At 49.9% G+C, this 20,926-nt stretch overlaps 1 protein-coding gene across 2 annotated transcripts in view; it reads right to left on the bottom strand.

The window, feature by feature from the left end:
- The window catches only part of Myo5b (myosin VB), a 281,784-nt gene that overhangs the window by 45,952 nt on the left and 214,906 nt on the right, over positions 1-20,926 (bottom strand). For both annotated transcript variants that reach the window (XM_048363621.1, XM_048363620.1), the window contains exons 18-22: positions 14,121-14,232; positions 12,948-13,159; positions 10,940-11,096; positions 9,541-9,780; positions 2,788-3,021 (exon numbers count right to left, since the gene is read on the bottom strand). In XM_048363621.1, the coding sequence (XP_048219578.1) occupies positions 2,788-3,021; positions 9,541-9,780; positions 10,940-11,096; positions 12,948-13,159; positions 14,121-14,232 (955 nt within the window). The remainder of the gene's footprint in view (positions 1-2,787; positions 3,022-9,540; positions 9,781-10,939; positions 11,097-12,947; positions 13,160-14,120; positions 14,233-20,926) is intronic.

Raw genomic sequence — 20,926 nt, forward strand, 5'->3', positions numbered from 1 at the left:
CCCCCACAGGGCAGAACAGAACAGCCATGTGGCCTGCCAGATATTCATCACGAGTGGCAGCCCACAGGGTTCCAGGATGTCAGTTCCAATACAACATTCGCCGCTTCTGTGGACAGGGACATCAAACTCATTAATTACACACCTAGCAGCAGTCGGCTCCCTCACTGTGCTTTGCTGGGCTCATCAATCTCGCTCAGTGCAGAGCGGGCCCCTGGACACCGCCAGCAAGACACCAACTGGGTGACTACTCAGCATTTGTTAAGAGGGGACAGGGTGCCTTTCCTAAGCATTAACCCTTGGCTAGGCACAGAGACCAAAACAGCAAGAGCCAGCCAACCCTCCGCTTCCTTTTAATGACCACAACAGAAAGGTCTTTATAGACCCAGACCCAGAGAAGGAAGAATGTTTGTTTCTCCCATTTCCCTTTAGTTTTTTTTTTTTCCTGGCAAGAGTGGACTGATGGAACAACAAATTTTTATTATCAAACTGACGTGCCCGTGTCTTCTGAGTGTTACTAAGTTGGATTTGCTTCTCTTTGTGTTACTCATTTGGGGTCTCTGCTGCACTTCTGCTCCCAGTGGTCCCTTTCTTTGAAGTGTCCTTGACTTTCTTTTGCCAGTTCCAAGTTTTAGTTTTACTTAAGACATAGCTACTAGGCTAATAGCACACTCCTAGGAAATAGTATGTATGTTTATGTATATATGTATATGTATATATATATATATATAACAGAGAGATATAGAAATAGATATAGATATAGAAGAGGAGGGGCCTGCTTCTCTATTTGGTCTTCCTAGTGAGATTTCCGTATGATAAAAATCTTCTACTTCTTTGGCTGGAGACTGGGATATTAAAAAAAAAAAATCCTTGGAGTTCCCTAATTACAATGCTCAGCAGGAGGCAGGGAACAGAGGTTGGGGGGGGGGGATGAGCCCTGTGCTCACCAACCCCCCCCCCCTAGTTTTGTAGACTTCCCAGGCCTTTGATCTGCCTAGGGTACACAAGTAAGGTGTCTTTTCTTTTCTTCCAGAGTCACCAACCTCAAAAATCTGGTTGTAGATTTTTGTTGATGGTGCCAGGGATTGACACTGGAACTACCCAGTGCCTTGTCTTCTACTACTGAACTACATACAGCCCCAGGCTCCAATTCTAAACTTGATCTCTTTTTGCTGTCTCTACTTATTTATTTATTTTTGGTGCCAGTTCCGGTTCTTGAACTCAAGGCCTGGGCACTGTCAGTGAGGGTTTTTTGTTTATTCTTGAGGCTCCACTTCTACTTCTAGCTTTTTTGGTGGTTAACTGGAGATAAACAGTCTCACTGACTTTCCTGCCATGGATAGTTTCGAACCACAATCCTCAGAACTCAGCCTCCTGAGTAGCTAGGATTATGGACATGAGCCATCAGCACTCAGCTACTGTCTTGGTTTTGGTTTTTGTTTTAATCACATGGAGAGGTCAGCATCTATCCCTCTGCTCTAAGGATCATCTGAGCATAACGCAGAACCGCACTCCGTTTGTAGGTTATGAATTTGAGGCTGTATTTTGACAGGAGTTTCCTCACACTGCACACTTCACTGAAGAATAAAGTCCACTTCAGGCTTCGTGGTTGGCGTTACTGGCAGGGGTTTTACCCAAGCAGGGGACCTTATGTTCCCCAAAGCAACATATCAGCCCTTTCTATGCCAGATTGCCTACACTAGCAAGACCCATGTGTAACTTTCTTTGAGATGTTCCTGGACTGGGAAAATTATGTATAAAAGCTCAGCCCTAGCTGACTTGGCAGCTTTCATCTCAAATGGAGTAGGGGTGGGAGTCTGGTTCCCAGTGGAGAGGGCTGAGGCCAGGAGAAGAAAGCAGGGCAGCAGAGAAGCAAAAGATCACTGAGGTCTTTGATTCCTTCTAGAAGCCAGTGTAAATTCTATGGTGTCAACTGTGGCGGAAAGAGCCTTAGAGATGGCCAGGACCAACTTGTATGTGTGACACACACAGACACACACAAGGGAATTAAAGCTAGTGAGGTTCCTGCACATGTCTACTGCCATGACAGGACAGGGAGGAGGGTTGGTATTCCAATGTCTGTCCCAGGGCCCTTTATTTTGTGCCAGCTTCCAGTCTACTTCAAGTTCAGAACTGTTCTTCCAATGTCACGACCACTTGATCTCTCCTTCTTACATACTTTACCCAGTGATGGATGGAAACGCAGCACATGGGCCACGTGTTATATTCCCTGTGGCCTGTGGTTCATGAGAGCAGCAGTATCTGTGGTGGCACCTTGGGACAGTTAGTTGGGGAGTGTAGGAAATTCTGTTTCACAGGGTGGCAGTAGGCCTCTGGACCAGAGTGGGCAAGTCAGACTGGAACCAGAAATATAAACTTGGCAAAATCACAGGGTGATTTACAGATAGATGGGTAGCAGCACATAGAAGCTGGCCTCAGCCCCAGAGCAGTCAACATTTCTGTATCACACCTCTCACCCAAGTGGAGTGGGGGACTCACTCCAGACTCAGAAAGATGTGCAAAGGCATCTTTGAGTGTCCTCCCAAGGGAAGTCATGGTATCGGCCAATGGCAGTCACTGTTCAGTTGAGTGGACACATACGATGTGGCTTACTCAGAAGCCTGGCCATTTTCTAAGTGCAGAAGTGGTTGGTTTATGGGCATGAAACGCCCCTTGCTCCCCACCCCCAAAAAGTCAGGGCAATCTTTTGGTTTGAAGAAGATAAAAGTGCCCGAGTGATGCTCCATTAGCCAGCCTGAGACCAGCCCCACTGCTCCAGCCCCTGCGTACCTTTCTCAGCTCGTCCTTCTCCCGGCCGTGGGTGTCCTCCAGGACCCTGCGCTCGGAGTGGGCCTTCTGCAGCTCGGTGCGCAGGCTCTGCACTTCCTCCTGAAGTTGCAGGCTGGTGTCGGCCTCCTGGCTCTGCTGGTAATGCGCCAGCTCTCTCTTCAGCCTCTCCACCTCCATGGTGTGTGTGGAGGTGATGGCAGACAGCTGCTCCGACAGCGTCTTGAACTCTTTGTTCTGCAGAGAACACCAGCAATCAGAGAGAGGGGAGAAAAAGGTGAGATACAGAGAAGGCTAATGGGCCAGGGAAAAGCAGGAAGGCCACCCAGAAAGGACTTGCAAGGTGGAATGAAACCTCACAATCACAGGCCCAAGTGCTATCCTGCCATTTCCTGAACAAACCTCTATCATGAGCCTAAAAGTAGAGGAAAGAGAGAAGCAGCAATTCCACAGTCCAAGGAGGTCATGGGCACTTAGAACTGGCACCGGCTGACAGTAGCTTCCTCCTCGGTTGGGTAGAAACACAAAGTGATGTGATGCTGTTGCTGCCTTCCCCTCCTGGCTCACTGGATCTGCACTCTCGGCCTTTTAGGGTTCTCTGCCCTTTCACACCGAGCGCTCCCACCCTTGGACTTGCTGGCACAGGAGCTGCAACCTAATCCCTGGCTCAGAGACAAAAGACCCCGTCAGTGTCCCCTCACCCAAGGGGGCCTTCCCCAGGGCCTCGGAGCTCTCTAGCCGCCTGTCAGCAGGGCCCACCCTGTGCAACTCTGACTCAGGGGACTGAGCAGAGCACATCCTGCTGTGTCCCTACTGACTTAGGACCCAGCCACCAGCGCACCCACTGGATTTCCCTGTGTGTCCTGGGCTCTGAGAATCCACAGCCAGGGCTGGCTGCAGCCTAACAAATGTCACAGTGGAAGGAGTGCCAGGCAGAAGTGGGGAGTGGGGAGAAGAGGAAGCTCTCCAGATAAGGCAGCCTGTGTCTAATAATTATCGATTGCTCGTCGTTGCTGTGCTCGGCGGAAACTCCAAGGAGAAGAGAGCTAGAGGCAAACATGCCAGTATGCGCGGCACTAGGAATCAATGGTTAATGCACATCAGAAATTCAACTTCACAGAAAGTCCTGAGGAGCGATGGGAGAGAAGCTAGTGGACTATATACTACCATGCGGTCCACGGGCCCTCATGCGGGTGCCTGAGCGAGTGCACAAGCAGTGCGGTCCCTGTGGGGATTCGGCACGAGGAGATCCCCCGCACTGTGGAACCTCCCAGGGAAAACCTGATGAAGCATCTGTCAGGAAGACCAATATCTTTCAGAACTGTGCCTACCCTCCCCCTCCCCCCCCCCCGCCCCAGGTTCTGGGTCTCCTACAGAGGCTGAGGGTTTCTGCACAGGGGTGGAGGGGGGGAGGTGGTGGTGGAGGGGGGAGTGGCCTGGAGACCCTAGGAAGAGTTGGTGATGGAGAGACACATGCATGGCTGTGCCATGGTGTGAGAGGCGGCTCAAGTGTGTCCTGCCCTGCTATGGGTAAAGACAAGACTCAAAGTTTGGTGCCCCTGGGAGGCCCAGCTTTCCTGATCCTGACACCTGACCCAGGCACCAGGCTCAGTGTCCCAGATCCGTTCTGTCTAACCAGATTCAAGAGAACTCCCACTCTGAGCTATGGCATCCAGATGTGGTTATATACTGCATTTAGGCTGGTCCCTGGCACCCAGTGCTCAGTAGCCAGTGCTCCTCACCGGCAGAGTTCTTTAAGGGAGTCCCTTGGAGAGCTGCTCAGAGCCTCTGCTTGCTGCTTGCAGTTAGGTGGGGGGGGGGGGGGGAAGACCTTGAAACCCAGCCCAGAACACTCCTGACTCATCACCATTGCCATTCAAACAGTTCCTGAGGCTTCCAGAACCTGTACATTTCCATGTCAAGGACATGTGACAGGAAGTCCCAGGAGGGCTGAACCTGTCACAGGGATGGCACTGGGCACTGGAAACTTTCCTTGGGTTCAGGATCAACATATCAAGCTGCCCTGGTCAGGGGCCATGCAGACCCAGCCAGGCCTGTCCTGCAGCAGCGAAGGCCTTTTCCTGAAATAGGAAGCTGGCGCGCTCCCAGTAAGGGCCTAGAGCTTTGGAGACAGGCTTTTGTCACTCCCACCCTCTTGGGCCCCTCCCATATCTTGAACATGCTTGCCCTGCCTCTACCACAGCTTTTTTCTGTCATTGCCCTCCACTGGCAATAAGGAGCCTGTGTGGGAATGTGAGCTTCTGCTGTCCGCTATAAGCTCACAAAAGGCTTGACCTCATCTATCCTCAACATGCAAAGCCAGCCATCTACCTGTTCCTCCAAACACTGATTACGGGGTGTCTGTTGGCCTTTGCAGTACCTGTGGAAAACTAGAGAAAAGTTCTGTGCTGGGCAGGGAGGGATAGATCTGTTTCCCCCTTGAGTGGAGACACCCTAGGGTGCCCAATGGAGAACAAAGGACACCCCTTCTTCTTAGACAGAGCAGTGGCTGAGTTTCAGCTTTGTTCATTTCCGCAGCCACACACTCTTGAGTTCAGCCGACAGAAATGCACACAGAGAGGTGTCCAGTCAGTGCTGCGGAGGCCCTGGGGCTGGTGGAGGGGTGGGGGGCAGGCCGCACGGTGGTAGGTAGCCTGTCTTGCACGTGCTGCACTGTAGCGTGTGTTTATAGGCGTCACCTCGTTCCTGCCTCACAGAGATTCTGTTTGGTAGGGATGATTGATAGCTCCAATATTTCAGTTGAGGAAGCAGAGGCTGTAAGTTGTAACATGCTACTTTTCAAGTGTGGGAGAGGAGAACCTTCCCCCGGCCCCCATCACTGTATAGCTTAGATTGGCCTTGAACTTTTAATCATACTGTTTCAGCCTCCCAAGTACGGCATTGTAGGCGTATGTTACAATGCCCATCTTGTATGGATGTTCTTAGTCATAACATATTGACTAAATTAACTGCGTGTCTATTATATATATTGTAATCAAATTTATTTAAAGGCTAGTGACTCAATCTACTGATTTGAGTTATAGTTTTCAGATACAATGTACTTGAATGCGATTTTATATTCATAAAGGCCTAAGAAACTGACTCCCATTACATAAAAAAGGGTAGTAACAATGGGCCAAGTTACTTTCCACGTGTCTGCACAAAGCTATACTGGCGGAGGGTCCCTGGGCTCCATCATTTTGGCTGAATGTCACACTCGGCAGGGCAACACCAGGGATACTGAAAGAAATGGCCCCAGGTCCTATGCCCGCATTTCCCGCAGAAGGGTACTGAGCACGGCCCTGTGCAGGACCACAGCACCACAGACAGCTCTGATCCTCCTAAACTATGACCTTCGAGTGACCTTGTCCTCCTCTCTGTCGTTTGCTTGGCAACCTGGTATCAAGCAGCTTCTCTTCTCTCCAGTGGTGGGTATCAGCCTTAAGATGCAAATTTGGGGTATGCACCTTGATTTGACTTTACTCTTCCATTTCCTCCCTACCTCATGAGGTAGCTGGGTGCTCTTACAGAATTTCCTACTTCCAGTCTCTGAGCTGCAACCCAGGCTGGGACTTGGCCCACTGCCCTATGCTCCTCTGACAAGTACTTTGGGACAACTTTTGCCTCTGGCATCCTTGGCTCATGATGTGTTTTCCTTTTGGCTTAAGAACCTTGTATGTCAAGAGAACAGCTGGATTATCACCAGGAATGACAAGGAAGAAAGAAACCCATTCATGTCTGCGTAGCAGGTAGGCCCCATCTGCCAGGAGACAAGAAGAACACCTGCAGCTCTAAGAAGTGGTGGGGGAGGACCTTGCACCTCTTTCCCCAAACAGGGAGACACACGTGTCCTACATAGTGGGACGGTCCCACTGCTACTGTAAATGCCTACCGGTCCAAGACATGCTCCATGCATGGGCTCAAGACCAAACCAAGGTTACAGCCTTCTTTGGGCTGAGAGGGGTGACTCACCTGTCCCAAGAGTCTCCCAATGGGCAGAGATCTAACCATCTGGTCAGGAGTGATAGCACATCAACCTGAAGGCAACTGACAAGCATCAACCTCTGCCAGACTACTTACTAGCACTGTGACCTTGGGAAGGCTACTTACCCTCTCTGTGTCTCAGTGTCCTCATCTCTAAAATGGCTAAAATATTAATGCTCATCTCCTAGGGTTGTGGTAAGGATCCAGAGTTCATATCTGAGAATGATCCAGCACACAGTCGGGCCATGTGGGGAAGGGTGTGAGGGAGCAAGGGCTCCTGGGACCTATGATCACCACTGTGTGCTGGGCACCTTGCCCAGGGTGGTAACACCTACCGATGCACCCAGATGTTTTGCCGAGCAGGAAGCTTAAGGCAAAAAGCTATGGTTAAAAATAGGCCTTTCAAATCGGCTTCTTTTTTCTGTTCCAGTGTCTGAAATGTGAAACACTAGATTTATTTTTATCCTTTGGAAATCACTTCTGACATCATCAAGGCCAGTGCAGAGCCCTACACGACACCCAGGACTGGGGTGGCCCTAGCAGAGCCATGGCTGAAGCCCCCTTAGTTCTGGGGGGTTTCCTGGCTGTGACTACCAATGTCGTTTCTGGACGGCCATCAGCAGTCCTATAGCAGCAATGGGGACCTGGGCAGCAGGCCTTTGAGCTTGTGTTTTCCAAAGGCCCGGTACCTGAGAACAGACTTCTTCCTCTCCCCCTTTCTTTCTGATGGAACGTATCACTAGAGCTGACCAGACGCCAGGGCCCAGCAAGGGTTGAACGTCTCTCTGCTGCAGGACTCTCACCCTGAAGAATTCATACAGGGAACACGTCCAGGGCGACAGCTCCTCCCAGAATGCCTGGTGTCTCCCCAGAAGAGGGAGCAGGGACATTCCACCGTCACCTGTACCTTGCTCTGGGGCTCTTGTTCAGAGTAGCTGTTTTAGGTACAACATGGCTTATTTATTTTCCTGTCCTGTTGGGGTGAGGAGAAGCTTTACGAACACCCAGCATAAAATTGTACAACAAAACCACATGACTTACAAGGCCCTGCCTGGTGGCCCTACCTCTAAGTTTCCTTCTTCAATCGCATCCCATGTACATCCTCAGTGTCCTTTTTCAACCTCCCCCCTTTGCCCAGGAGGCCCCTGAAGCCCCCAGGAATCATCTGAACACCCTGCCTGAGCAGCAGGGAGCCTCTTTCCCCTCAGCAGTGACAACTCACATGTTAGAAATGTTTGGGATCAAAAGTCCAGCATTATCCTCATTCCTGCTTAGGTGGAATGCAAGATCTAGCATTTTCTAATTCTGTGGCATTGGCGAGACATTTGATGTCCTTGATCCACAATTTCCTCACCCCTAAGATGACCTCAGAGAGCCACATGGCTTGGCTCACAGTGGGCGCTCAGAAATCAAGATGGGAATTCAGGTTGTTGGATTCACTGTATTAAGATCCTTCCCCTTTAGGAAGCAAAATCTGTGAGACCCTTATCTCCAATTAACTACCCAAAGCCAGACATAGAGCTGTGCTCAAGCGGTAGAATGCTAGACGTGCAAAAAAGCTCAAGGACAGCACGCAGGCCCTGAGTTCAAGCCCCAGGATGGGCACACCCTCCCCTTAATACGACATCTAATGTATGTCAATTATGCTCTGCCCTGAACATAATAGCACCTAAAACCACCAGGCACAAAGCAAAGGTCTTCCGAGGGGAGGGAGGACTGTCCACTCAGGCCGCTTGTGAGTGGATGTTTGGGTGGGCAAGACTTGTCTTTCCAACTTGGATGCCAGACCAGGTCTGTCTGATCCCCCAGAAGGAGCTATGTCCTATGCTTGCCTTGAACCCCTTTATAGTACCTTGCACAGTCCCCACTCCCCTGCCCCAACTGCTCCCAGGCTTAATCACTGATACGTTGCTTGTTTGATTGGCTCATATGGGAAGGCAGCCAGGCAAATAGGGGGGAAAAAAATCTTAAGCATCCTAATCGTGGTGACTATTTCCTGAGTCGTGTACCAAGTCTTCTTGGTTTTTCACGTACGAGGAAAATCAGGAAGCTAATGTTTACTCGTGGGCTGCTGTGCACACAGGGGAAGGGCCAGCACAGCGTGGGCATGGTGGGTCACTCAGTAAGCACCAGCTACATTACACTGCCTCTGCAGGACCGGGTGGACAGGCCCTAGTGCTCTATCAGTTCCCTATTGCTCTGTAACATGTTACCACCAGGTTAGTGGTTCAAAACACCACAAATGGTTGTTCTGGAGGGCACCGGTCTAAAAGTGGTCAACATGGCTGCCATCCTTCTGGACCCTCAAGGGGCGAATCTGTTCTCTTGCCTTTCCCAGCTCCCACTGGCTGCCCGAGTGCCTTGGCCCACACAAGCCCACACCCCTCCCACCTGTGGTCTGTCCCCGGATCTCCTCCCCTGGATCTCACGCGCCAGCTTTTCCCTCATGAAGACCCTTGTAATCCCGCTAGACCTGCCTAGATCGCCCAGGATTCCCTTCCCACCACAAGATCCTAACTTGCCCCTTTCACCGTGTGAGGTAACGCATTCACAGACCCGCACGCACAGGTCATGGACACTTTTGGGGAGAAGACACTGCTTTGCTTGCTAGTCAGTAACTGTGCTTGCTGTGTAGAGCAACACCCCAGGAGTGCTATATCCCCCAAGGTCTCTGGTACCTGCAGTTCCCTGAGGAAGTTGTGGGTCCTTTTCAAACATTTTCTTGGTGTCTCAGAAACCCTAGTAGCTGGTATGGGAGCTCCTGGCACTGACCTGGTCATCGATCTTCCGCTGCAGCTGGACCACCTTGTTCTCCATGCCCACATTGAGGCGTTTCAGGTGCTCTGCGGAGCGGGCCTCAATCTTGAGGGCCTTTAGCTCCTGCTTGGCTTTGAGCCTGCGGAAGGCGCACTGGATGACGATGGCTGCGTCCCGCTGCTGCTGGAAACGCCTGCGCGCCATCCAGCCCCGGATGTATTTCTGGATGATGGTGGCCCTGTGCTGGATGAGGACCTGGCAGGAGACACAGGGTGGGTTTGCAGAGCAGGATGGGAGCAAGTGAAGCGACATAAGCAGTCAGTGGTGACAGCCCAGGTTGGCCTTGGTTTTAAGAGACAGAGAACATGTATTCGCACAATATTTGAGGTGTTAATGGCTGTTTATGGACAGATTTTAGCCAGCTTGTTCTCTTATAGTAAAGCACCTGTCAAATCTGTGCTTTCTTCTTGTTTTCAAGCCTCACAGGCCAGGGATCCTAGTAATTATCCTGGTGATCTCCCCTGTTTGACAAAGGAGGTTTCTGTCTTGGTGCAAGAGAGCTGCAGGATTAAGGTGAGATACTTATTTTTCAGAAATGAAAACATCATTTATGCTCTTGCCTTAATGCCCTGAAAAGTCAGTGCTGTGGAATGGATCCATAAACAGGCCACAAGGTTAGCATACTCGGTGTCACAGTTGGGAGAGAGCTGGCTGTCGCACCTAGAGTTGGCTCCTTGTGTGTGCTGCCCCCTGCTGGCTGCCTCAAAACTGCGACCTGCTCATCTCACAGGGGCATCACAAAAGGTTTGGCTAACCATGGAACATAGAACATCCTCATAGAACATCCACCTCCTGGGCTGGGATATGTGTTCCACCCTGATGGCTGACCACATTTGTTTTTTTTTTCATCATCAAGTTAGGGCTTTATTTTTATTATCTAGAAAAGCCACCTCTTCTGTGATCATTGAAGAGGTGGAAGTTTGCTTTAAGAGAACAAACATCAGACACATTTCTTCCCAACTCGTCTTTCAAGTGAGCATTGTGCTTCAGTCCCATGGGGCTACTTGAACATGTCCTCATGTAGGGCTGGGCAAGGGTGGAATGATGCAAAGGGGAATGGCAGTAGGGTTCTTCTCCTGATCTCACTTTGCAGGACCTCACATCCTTCATCTCTTTAAGGAAAGAGTAGGCATGTAGAGGCCCTTGCTCTCAAGCCTGAACCAGGTTGAGTCACCAGGCCCTGGGCTATCTGACATGTACTTTCAGGCACGTGATTCATTTCTCTGGGCAGCTCAAGTGTCAAAAGGTATGCAATGATTTACACCCGCCTTTCCTTGTGGGAACTGGGAAGGCTCCTGTGGAAGCACCCAGACCACGAGTCTGCGGCTGGGAGTTCCTCATGGGGCCTACTCACCTGGTGGTAGGTTCTGCGCACGAACATGGCCCGAGCAAAGGCCTGGATGACAATAACAGCCCTGCGGACCCTCTGGTAGGCCTGGCGGGCCCTCTGCAAGCGGTACTGCTTCTGGAACACTATGGCAGCCCGGGTCCTCCGCAGGTGTTCAGCCAGCCTGGAGACAGGAAGCCATGGGTGGCAGTAAAGAGAGAGCACTGGCCAGTTGGTAGAAGACTTTGAATTGTCAATGGTGCAAGCCTCTCCCTCCATGGACCTACCTGGACACCAGTGGCCACCTTTACTGCCCTCTAGCAATCCCTCAGGTACTTGAGACTCAGGTTCAGAGCAGCAGAGTCAGCTTTCCCATTGGGGAAAGACCTAGGTCAGATCCCCCATGACCCTTTCCTAATTGTTTCTGGTGCCTGGGCACCTTTTGCCATGGTACCTGAGCTCTCTCCTCCCTTCAGTGCCCTCTGACTCTCTGTAACTCATCAGGTGGAGATGCCCAGGCTGGGTCTTTATCACCTATGAACCCTAGCATGTAGTTCAGGGCTTTGCAGCACTGGTGGGGTCAGATTTGCTCAATGACTGGAGCATGCTTGCTCAAGGACCCCATGGATCCCCCACTTTCCTCATTTCCTGAGACCTCTGCTTGAAGGAGGGCATCTCCATTTCTTCCTTTAATTTCTGCAGTCCCCACTGCATCTCTCCCCAGTAAGACAGAACAGATGGACACCTCCTATCCTTCTTACAGGTCTCACAGCTGCCAGGCGCACATAGCAAGGGCCCAGCTAGAGTCTCAGCACGCCAAATGCTAGGACGAATGTTGGAAGTCATTTAACGCAGCCTTGGGAGGGGAGATGACCCACTGAGGTCACCTCCCATTACTGACTGAGCCATGCAGATCCCGGTGCCTTCCTCACACCTGGGTCCTGCCCACCCGCTGGGCTGCACACTCCCTCCCTTTTGGAAGAACCATGCCTAGCTCTGTTGTACCCTTACCTTGAGCCCTCTCAAGTCCCATCAACACAGCCCTTTGACGATGGTATGACTTAGCAAGGACTGTGGAGAATCACTCAGAGACAATCCTGTCTTCTCATGTCTACAGCTTGTGCTCTGGTGCTGCTTTCCACGGCTCGTGGCAGGCACCTGAGGGCTCCGGCCCGCATGCGAGGAGGGGCAAGCCTCCACTTCTACTTTATGGAGGAGGTCTGCTCTGAGCTTGGAACTCAGGCGTGTTCACCTGCTCTAGCAGAAATGGCTGAGCTGCCACTGGTGAAACTTTGGCTCCAAAACACAAGGCTTCATGGCCATTATTGTCACTTCTCCTCTCCATTTGGAGAGGGCTCTGGCTGTGAATGAAGGCAGGGCTGGCACCTGATGAGCTATGAAGAGGGCTTGAAGGGCATCTCATCAGTAGCCATGGCTTGTGCACCTGCCTCAGGGGTGACAGAGCCTGAGCTCTTATGTTCTATCAGCCTAGGGACCCCACCTAGCGAGGGAGTGGTGAGGGCAGCTTCCTCTGCATGGTGATGGGGGGAAGGAAGCCCAAGCTGCATCCCAGTTTCACTGCAAGGTAGACATTAGGGGGACAAAGTCACACCCTCTGTGCTGACTCAGTGTAGAACGTCATAAAGGTCTTTCTGGACCTTTCCAGACTAATAACCAAATGCCAAGGTATAAATAATGAGGCAATGTGTACCTTCACTATCACAAAAAAGACTTGAATAATCACTTCCTAAAATAAGCTATTTTTTTTTTCCAGGGAGGAAATGGTTTGTCTGTGTCCACACCAGCTTGTTCTAGGCTCATGTGATTGGGGAGGGGGGAGGGGGGCAGATGAGGATACTGGGAGACCTGGGAACTAGGCCTGCCTGCTCCCTGAGGGGAGGATGTGAGAGAGATGCACCCAGCCACTGACAGGAAGCCAAGGTGAAGACAGGCCTAACAGGAACCACTCTAGTTACGGAGGGTAGAGGATGCTATTGCCCACTTCCTGCCCCAGATCCACCTCTGCTTGGCTCACCTGCGGGCCAGGAATCCTCGGCAGTACCTCTGCAGGGTTAAGGTAGCCCCCTTCAGCCTGTGGTACTTCACCCTCTGCAGCCAGCCCCGGACCGTCTTCTGGATCGTGATGGTGGCTGCCCGGAACTTGTCGGCCCGCAGCTTCTCCAAGTAGGCCACCTGGCCCGCCCGGAAGAAGATCTTGGTGCGTCCAAACTGGAACTTGTCTGGATCCTTTACAAGATGGGGAGGGGAGCTGGTTGGTCGTCAGTGAGCCGTGAGGTAGCATGACCCATGCCACCACAGGCATCGAAGGAGGATTTCCATGCCAGAGATTGCATACGACTCTAGGCATGTAACAAGAACTCTCTGTATTTGTTCCACAGACACCGGAAGTCCCATTATGGAATGGGCACAGGGCTTGGCTTCAGGGATGTGGCCATGGACCTAATGCCCACTTTCCAAGAACCAACACCTCCGGGAGGGCAGAAAGATGAGCAAACAAGAATTCTAGGATTGGGGCTGGGAATATGGCCTAGTGGCAAGAGCGCTTGCCTCCTACACATGAAGCTCTCGGTTCGATTCCCCAGCACCACATATATGGAAAACGGCCAGAGGGGCGCTGTGGCTCAGGTGGCAGAGTGCTAGCCTTGAGCGGGAAGAAGCCAGGGACAGTGCTCAGGCCCTGAGTCCAAGGCCCAGGACTGGCAAAAAAAAAAAAAAAAAATTGTAGGATTTTAAGTCATGGTGTGAAATAGAAGAAAACGAAACTGGGGATGTTTGGAAAGGATGGTCATGGAAAGCCCCTCTGTAGAGCAAAGACCAGCATGAACTGAAGAAGGCTGCCCAGAGAAGAAGTGTGGAGGAGGGCCATTTCAGAAAAGCAAAGCAAATGTAAATGTTATGTGGGGTCAGGGCGCCACTATGGAGGAGCTGGAGATCCTGAGCTGGTGGCTGCAGCTATCGCAGCTTCCTTGCACATCTGAGAGCGGAAGCAGCTCCATTTTTCTGTGTGCACTGAGGTATGAAAAAGGCTAGCAGGTGCGCTAGGTAGGGGAGGGGCCTTGTCCTTGCCAGTCACTGATGTAGAAAATGGATGAACATGCAAGAAGCAGTTTCTTAAGATGAAAGCAAAATCCCATGTTCTCACAGCTCCAGGCCACCCCTCGCTCCCCTCCCTCTAATCTCAGCTCACCTTGATGAGGCTTTCCAGGACAGACTTGCAAATGGCCTTCTTGTCTGTGTTGGCAAGCTCTTTCTTCTTGACCAGCACCCGATACCGGTTGAAGAAGTCATGGTAGGTCCACCTGGAGGGAAAGCAAAGCTCTGGTGACCTCTGATGGCATCTCGTGGGTTGATGCTAAGGCATAAAGCCAAGCACAGTACCAACCAGTCCCACGGGATTTTCATCCTTCCCACAGTTCTTTGCAAATTCGTGTGAGGTGATTGTTGGATGGGGCCACCTCCTAGAGGATACACCCCTGTACCCAGAGCCCACCCTTTGCTGCCACCGCCAAAAGAGGAGGTACTCCTTTTTTCTTTCTTTATATTTATTAATTTTTTAAATATTCATTTATTTTTGTGCCATTACCGGGGCTTGCATTCAGGGCCTTGAGCTCTTCCTCAGCTTTTTGCTCACGGTCGTCTTGCTGTCTTGCTACTAGTTGAGCCATACTGCTGCTTCCAGCTTTATGCTAGTTAACTGGAAGTAAGAGTCTATTGGGGTTTATCTGCCAGGGTTGGCTTTGAACCAGGATCCTCAGGTCTCAGCCTCCCCAATAGCTAAGATTACAGGTAAAAGCCACTGGTGCTTGTCTCTGCTTTATTTTTATTTTTATTTTTTTTGCCAGTCCTGGGCCTTGGACTCAGGGCCTGAGCACTGTCCCTGGCTTCTTCCCGCTCAAGGCTAGCACTCTGCCGCTTGAGCCACAGCACCGCTTCTGGCGGTTTTCTGTATATGTGGTGCTGGGGAATCGAACCTAGGGCCTCGTGTATCCAAGGCAGGCACTCTTGCCACTAGGCCATATCCCCAGCCCTCTGCTTTATTTTTAAATGCTGGCTTTCTTCTATAGAATCATTTATTTTTAACCATGAAGGAGATTTTCAGACTAAAGCCCTCCAAAGGTCCCTGTAGCCCACCTCTACCTTTTCTAAGTCCTTGGCTAGCAGAGGTACACAGTCAGGCCCAGTGTGTGCCTTCAGAGGTCTCAGGCAGGGCTGACATGTCCTATGTCCAGGACATGCGCTGTTTGCACCTTGTTTGCATCTGCTCTTTCCCACTGCTGGTGGCATTGTTGAGAAACTGTCCAGCTACTCAGATCAGCTCACTCTCATACTAGTGGAGAAGCTAATGGGTGGTCTCCCTTCCTCTAGGGCTCATCTGCCTTGAAGAGGCACTTTAAGAAACTTTATTCAGAGAAAGGCGTGTCATGGTGTATCAGGAACTCTGGAGTTGGATGCAGTGCTTCAACAGCAGAATATCACAACACCTGAGCCTCCACACATTTGGGGAGATATTTCTATCTTAGCTGTGGGTCTCAGAGCAAATAACAAAATGCATTTTTTTCCATATCATCTTTTTTTCCTCTCGATGTAACAAGGTTGGCTTAGAGGCAGTTCCTCACTTTTCTGAAAGTAATGGCTTTCTGAGATATCATTCACGTACCATAAAATTTACCTTTCAAAATACTCAACTGGATAGAAAATATGCTAATATTTGCAATGTTGCGCGATCATCCCAGTATTGAATTCCAGACCATTTCCACAACACCCCAAAAGAATCCCATGCCTATGCCCCGCTCCTTGCAGAAACTGGCAACTGCTAATATACTTTGCTCTGTGCTTCAAAGCTTTTAAACTGTTGCTCTCTTTCACAATGGTAGTGGCACTGGGGAATGAGTTCATGTCTTCTGCACAGAGCTTCTGGGGCTTTCCCATGCCTGCGCACATCTGCATGGATGCTCTTCGGGAGTGCAGGTAGAGATTTCTGGAGACCTCAAGTGTTTGATGGCCAGGAAAGGATCCTCTTGCCATCTTTCCTCTCCTCACTGATCAGAAAGTGTTCCACATTCGAGTTATGGAGGGACTACGGTCTTAGGCTTTTGGCAGGAGTGGGAGCTGAGGAAGCTTGGAATCTTTCCAGAAAACACCACTTTGTCTTTATGAGGCTGACGAGATGAAGTAAAGGGGAGCTGAAGTGTAGGCCGGGTTTTATTCCCGTTCTTTCATCTTCTCTGCAAACACTGCACATTGGACCCTCTAATACTTGTGTTGGGTCAGCGGTACTTGCCTCATGGTTTCTCCAGACACAAAGCTGTACAAGCCCCAGAGAGAGAGAGAGAGAGAGGTGGGTGACGAGCAGACCTGAGCTCTGGGGAGCTGGTGCTGGGCAGGTCTCCCTCCCAGACAGTGCATTCATCACCATGCTTTATGCACATTACAATGAACATATTTCTTGGCCACTGCACAGCATTTCGAATTGAATGGTACATTTCCATTTTAAGCCAGCCTCCCAGAAAGCTACAATTCTTAGGGAGGATAAAAATAGACAGGAGTCCTGAAGCCAGTGGGAGAGAGGTAGTTCCAGACAACTGCTCTGGTAGCCATGCCACAGTCATCCCTTCTGGCTGGTGGACTGTAGGGGCATGGGTGGTGTTCACATTTTTGAACACAAGTAAGAATTTTCCAAGGAACCAGGAGACAGAATGGAGGACTTCAAGCCCTTGGGCCCTTAGAGAATAGTTTTGTGGAAGACTCGGCACAGCTCCCTGCGATCATGGACTCCGCATTTTCTTCCCTTTCGCTGCCTTGCACAGAGAAATGTAAGAAGATGCAAACTGGGATCCTCCTAATCAAAGAAGAAAACTCTTGAAGCCTCCTTGGTAAACACCTGTGCAAAGTTGTACAGCTACTTGAAAGGTAATAGAAATGAATTCACTTTTTTTTTTTTTTGCACCAGTCCTGGGACTTGTACTCAGGTCCTGAGCACTGTCCCTGTGATTTTGTGCTCAAGGCTAGTGCTCTACCACTTAGGCCACAGCTCCATTCCCAGATTCCTTAGTGCTTAACTGGAGGTAAGAGTCTCACAGACTTTGCTGTTCAGGCTGGGTTCAAACCACAATCCTCAGATCTCAGCCCCCCGAGTAGCTAGGATCACAGACGTGAGCCACTGGAGCCTGGCGAAGACACTGTTCAATGTTTTCAGCAGCCGAGGTGGTTAATTCTTCCTATAGATGACTCCCAGGGGCCCAGGTCCCACTCAGGCCTCCCTCAGTCAGGTCAACAAAATTCCTGCTCAGCACTCCACCCCGACACTTGCACACTTCACACTCTTTGTGTATTGTCCTCCATAGATGACATATTGCCTGCATGTGGCGTCCATAAAAACCTCACTTGGTTCATCCCTGGGTTTAGAAGACATACATAAACCTCCTGAATTAAGCAGTTAGGTAATTCTCTTTATTTCTTTCTGGTCAGTGACATTACTTCCAAATGGTTACCACGGTTGGCAAGTGAAAAAGATTAACCAATAGGGATGAGCCAAAAGATTGCAAGAGCAGAAGCTTTGTCCTCTCCCTTACCACTCATCTTCCAAGCAAATGCTACCCTACTAGGGGCTTGGTAGTAACAAGAGGACTAGAATCTAGAGGAAATAGTATGACAATATGACCCTATCTCGGTAGTATCAGAAGTGCTGCTTTCCAGACTAGAGATCTGCCATTTTCAATGGCAGTGTGGGGAGGGACTCCTCTCTCAATCCTTTTAGTGAAATGTGCTAAGGCAGCAGACATAAGTAGGACATACAGAGCGCATCCTGGATGTAGGCCCACACATTAAATCATGGCACTAGGCAATGTTTCTGTGATACCAGAAATAAATCTTTTCTTTCCTCCCTACACTTTCTATAATCCCTATAATGACAAAAACAGAAGGTGCAGATGCACTTGTAATTACCTGTTAGGTTGAAGCCTGAAAACAATTAGGATGACAAGTAAAGACATTTGTCAGGCACTCTGTAAGAGGCCGGGAAGTTGTGGCATGCTGACCCGGATGGCAGCTGACTGCAGGCAGGTGGAATGAGCAGCAGGAGAAGCCATTTTCCATATGGGGCTAAAGACTTGGCAGGCATGCACTCTTATACCTGCCTAGATGAAGTGAAAGCATGTCTCCAGTCCCAGATTGCTGTGACTGGGAGATCGAGTAGTCACCATGGGGCCCTAAGTGGGCAGAGAAGGGCTCCTTCACCTCTGTCCAGCCCTGGAGAGCACAATGCACCATCAAATGAATCCTCCTCTCTCTTCGAGACCCAGCTCAAGTCTCACCTTCAAGAAGCCACAACTGCTCCCACACTTGCGCTACAACCTTGCACCTGGGCTTGTGTTGTTCCCTAACTGCTTGAGTCACTTTGAGCTGTGAGCTGCTGGTAGACCAAGGCCAGCACAGGGCGGGATCCTCAGTACAGCATGAGATAAGGAGGAGGAAGATTGAGAGAAGAACCCAGGAGAGGCCAATAGCTGCTCTCAGGTTACCTAAAGTTCATGTGAGACTCAAGAAATAAAACCACCTCTGGCGTGCTCTATGTCTAAATCAGAAAATGCCCTAGGAGTGGATGGCACACAGTCATCTGATTTCCTGGGTGAGCTGTGAGGAAGCGTAGCGGTGAATCAGCATGGGTATGTACGTACAGACCACCTGCGTAGGCCGTCTCATGGCCACGTGCTTCCCTGTGTCTTCCCCATAGCTGGACATGGTCTTGTAGATGCCTCCTGCTTTATAAGCCATCGTCAGTCTAATGATAACTGACCCACAAGGCCACGTTGAGTTTTTCCACTCACCTCCAAGCCTCTGCACTGTTCAGCACAGGTATGTACAGCTGTGAGAATCTGTGACCTTAAGTTTATTACACAATTTGCATGAGATACTTAGCTCCATGTTGTTTTGGTGCTGGGGATTGAACCCTGAACCTCATGCATGTTAGGCAGGTTCAGTAACACTCTGTTACTGAGCTTTTATGTAACTTCATATAAACTACAGACTGGCATTTACAGTTGCTTAGAGAGTCTTGGAATTTTTAGAATGGGCTTTTGAGGTAGCTACACCCAATGGAATTTCACCAAAAAACAAATATAGACATTTTTGGTTTAGACATGTTCTACTCAGATAAGGAAGAAGGTTCTTGCGTGTGTGTGTGTGTGTGTGTGTGTGTGTGTGTGTGTGTGTGTGTGTGTGTGTACTGGAGCTTGAACTCAGGGACTGCAGACTGTCTTTAGCATTTTTGCTCAAGGTTGGCACTGTACCACTCGAGCAGGAGCTTCACTACAGCTTTTTGGTGATTAACTACAGATAAGAGTCTCATGGATATTCATACTTGGGCTGGCTTTGAACCTCCATCTTCTGATCTTAACCTTCTAGGATTACAGGTATGTACTGGCTTATATCTTAATGAGTATTAAATGCTTAAATGCACTGCATTATGCTGAAGACTTCAGATAGAATACACTGTCTCATTCCTCACAGTAACTTAAGAAGTATGATTAGTCCACTGAAAGATAAGGAAACTCAGGCTCAGAAGGATTAACTTGCCTAAGGGCCCAGACAAGAAAGGTGGGAAACAACACCCGAATAAGAGCCTGACTCCAAAGCTAGGCTGTTTCTGCTCTCACCCAAGTCATGGTTCTGAAGTACACACTTGCTCACAAGCTGGACAGAAGAAAGTCTGGGCACACACAGGGGATGGACTGTCACTCAGGCCCACACCGTCCCTTCCTCCTCTGATAAACCTGTGTGGAGGATGATGCTTCACTGACTGGAGCTGTAAGGTGTATGGCAGAAGTGTACTGGCTCTGGACCCAACTCAACCAGGAGCTGGTGACTCAGAGCTGTTTCTGGGTTTCACTGTGAAAAATACATTTTAGATGAACAATACCTTACCTATCCAAAACACTCAGACATGGTCACACCACAACATCCACACTGCCCTCGAACAATTTCCAACCCAATCAGTCATAATCCACTAAACTGATTTACTGAGCCTCTAGCGGTTTGCAAAGCACAATTCTGAAAAACAGTGGAGTCTAGAGAGCCCAATAGATACAGAAGCCAGGAGCAGGGGCAGAGCTATCCTATGGCCACTGAGACTTGATGTCTTCAAGCTACTTCTTCAGTTCAGTGAAACTAAGCTGGATATGAAGCCTGGGCCTGTAGTGGGCACTAAAAGGCAATGGAGTGATGAAACCACAGCAGACCTGAACCACTGGGCCTGAGCCCCACAGGTCATAGGATACTTAGGGCAGACTGGAGTCAGAGCCTTTATGAGAGGCATGACCAGGTACACTGCATTAATAGTGTGTGGGCAGCTATTTGTGTTCAGAACCAAGAGTCAAAAAATTAAGATAAGATCCAAGGCCTTCTACCTTTTGTTCCCAGGCAACGAGGGATGTGATGGAGAAAAGAATAATCGCAGCCTGCAACTTGGCTCCAGCAATCACCCTGAGCAATGCTTGAACCCACTGGGTTTGAAAAGATGACTGTATGAATTAGAGACAGGTCTTATCTTTCCCATGACAAATACAAATTACTAATCCAACCAGCAACTTCCCTCCAAGGCCTTAACAATTAGGGAATCGTTTATAGTTAAGAGGTTAATGGACAATTAATCACAGCCCAGCAATTGATCTCTCTTGCAGGGAGAAGCACGAGGTGGTCTGTGGGGAACCAGTATTATGTCCATCTCCAGACACACAGCAGTACCACAGGCCCTAGGCTGCCCAGGCCCAGTCAACAGCAGACATGTTTGGTTTTTGTGACACTGGTTAGTATGTTGGATGGTTTTGGAAGAGCTTGTGGGATTGCCAACCATTCTCTAGCTCTATTTCAGATGCAACTGTTATGACAACTATATGGGAGGCTGAGCATGGGAGGACTGTGGCTTGAGGCCATCCTTAGGTAGAAAATTCTGCCAATACGCCATCTCAGTGGAAGAAGATGGATATGGCAGCATGC

Source organism: Perognathus longimembris, chromosome 15, assembly GCF_023159225.1.
Source record: "Perognathus longimembris pacificus isolate PPM17 chromosome 15, ASM2315922v1, whole genome shotgun sequence".
Classification (NCBI taxonomy): domain Eukaryota; kingdom Metazoa; phylum Chordata; class Mammalia; order Rodentia; family Heteromyidae; genus Perognathus; species Perognathus longimembris.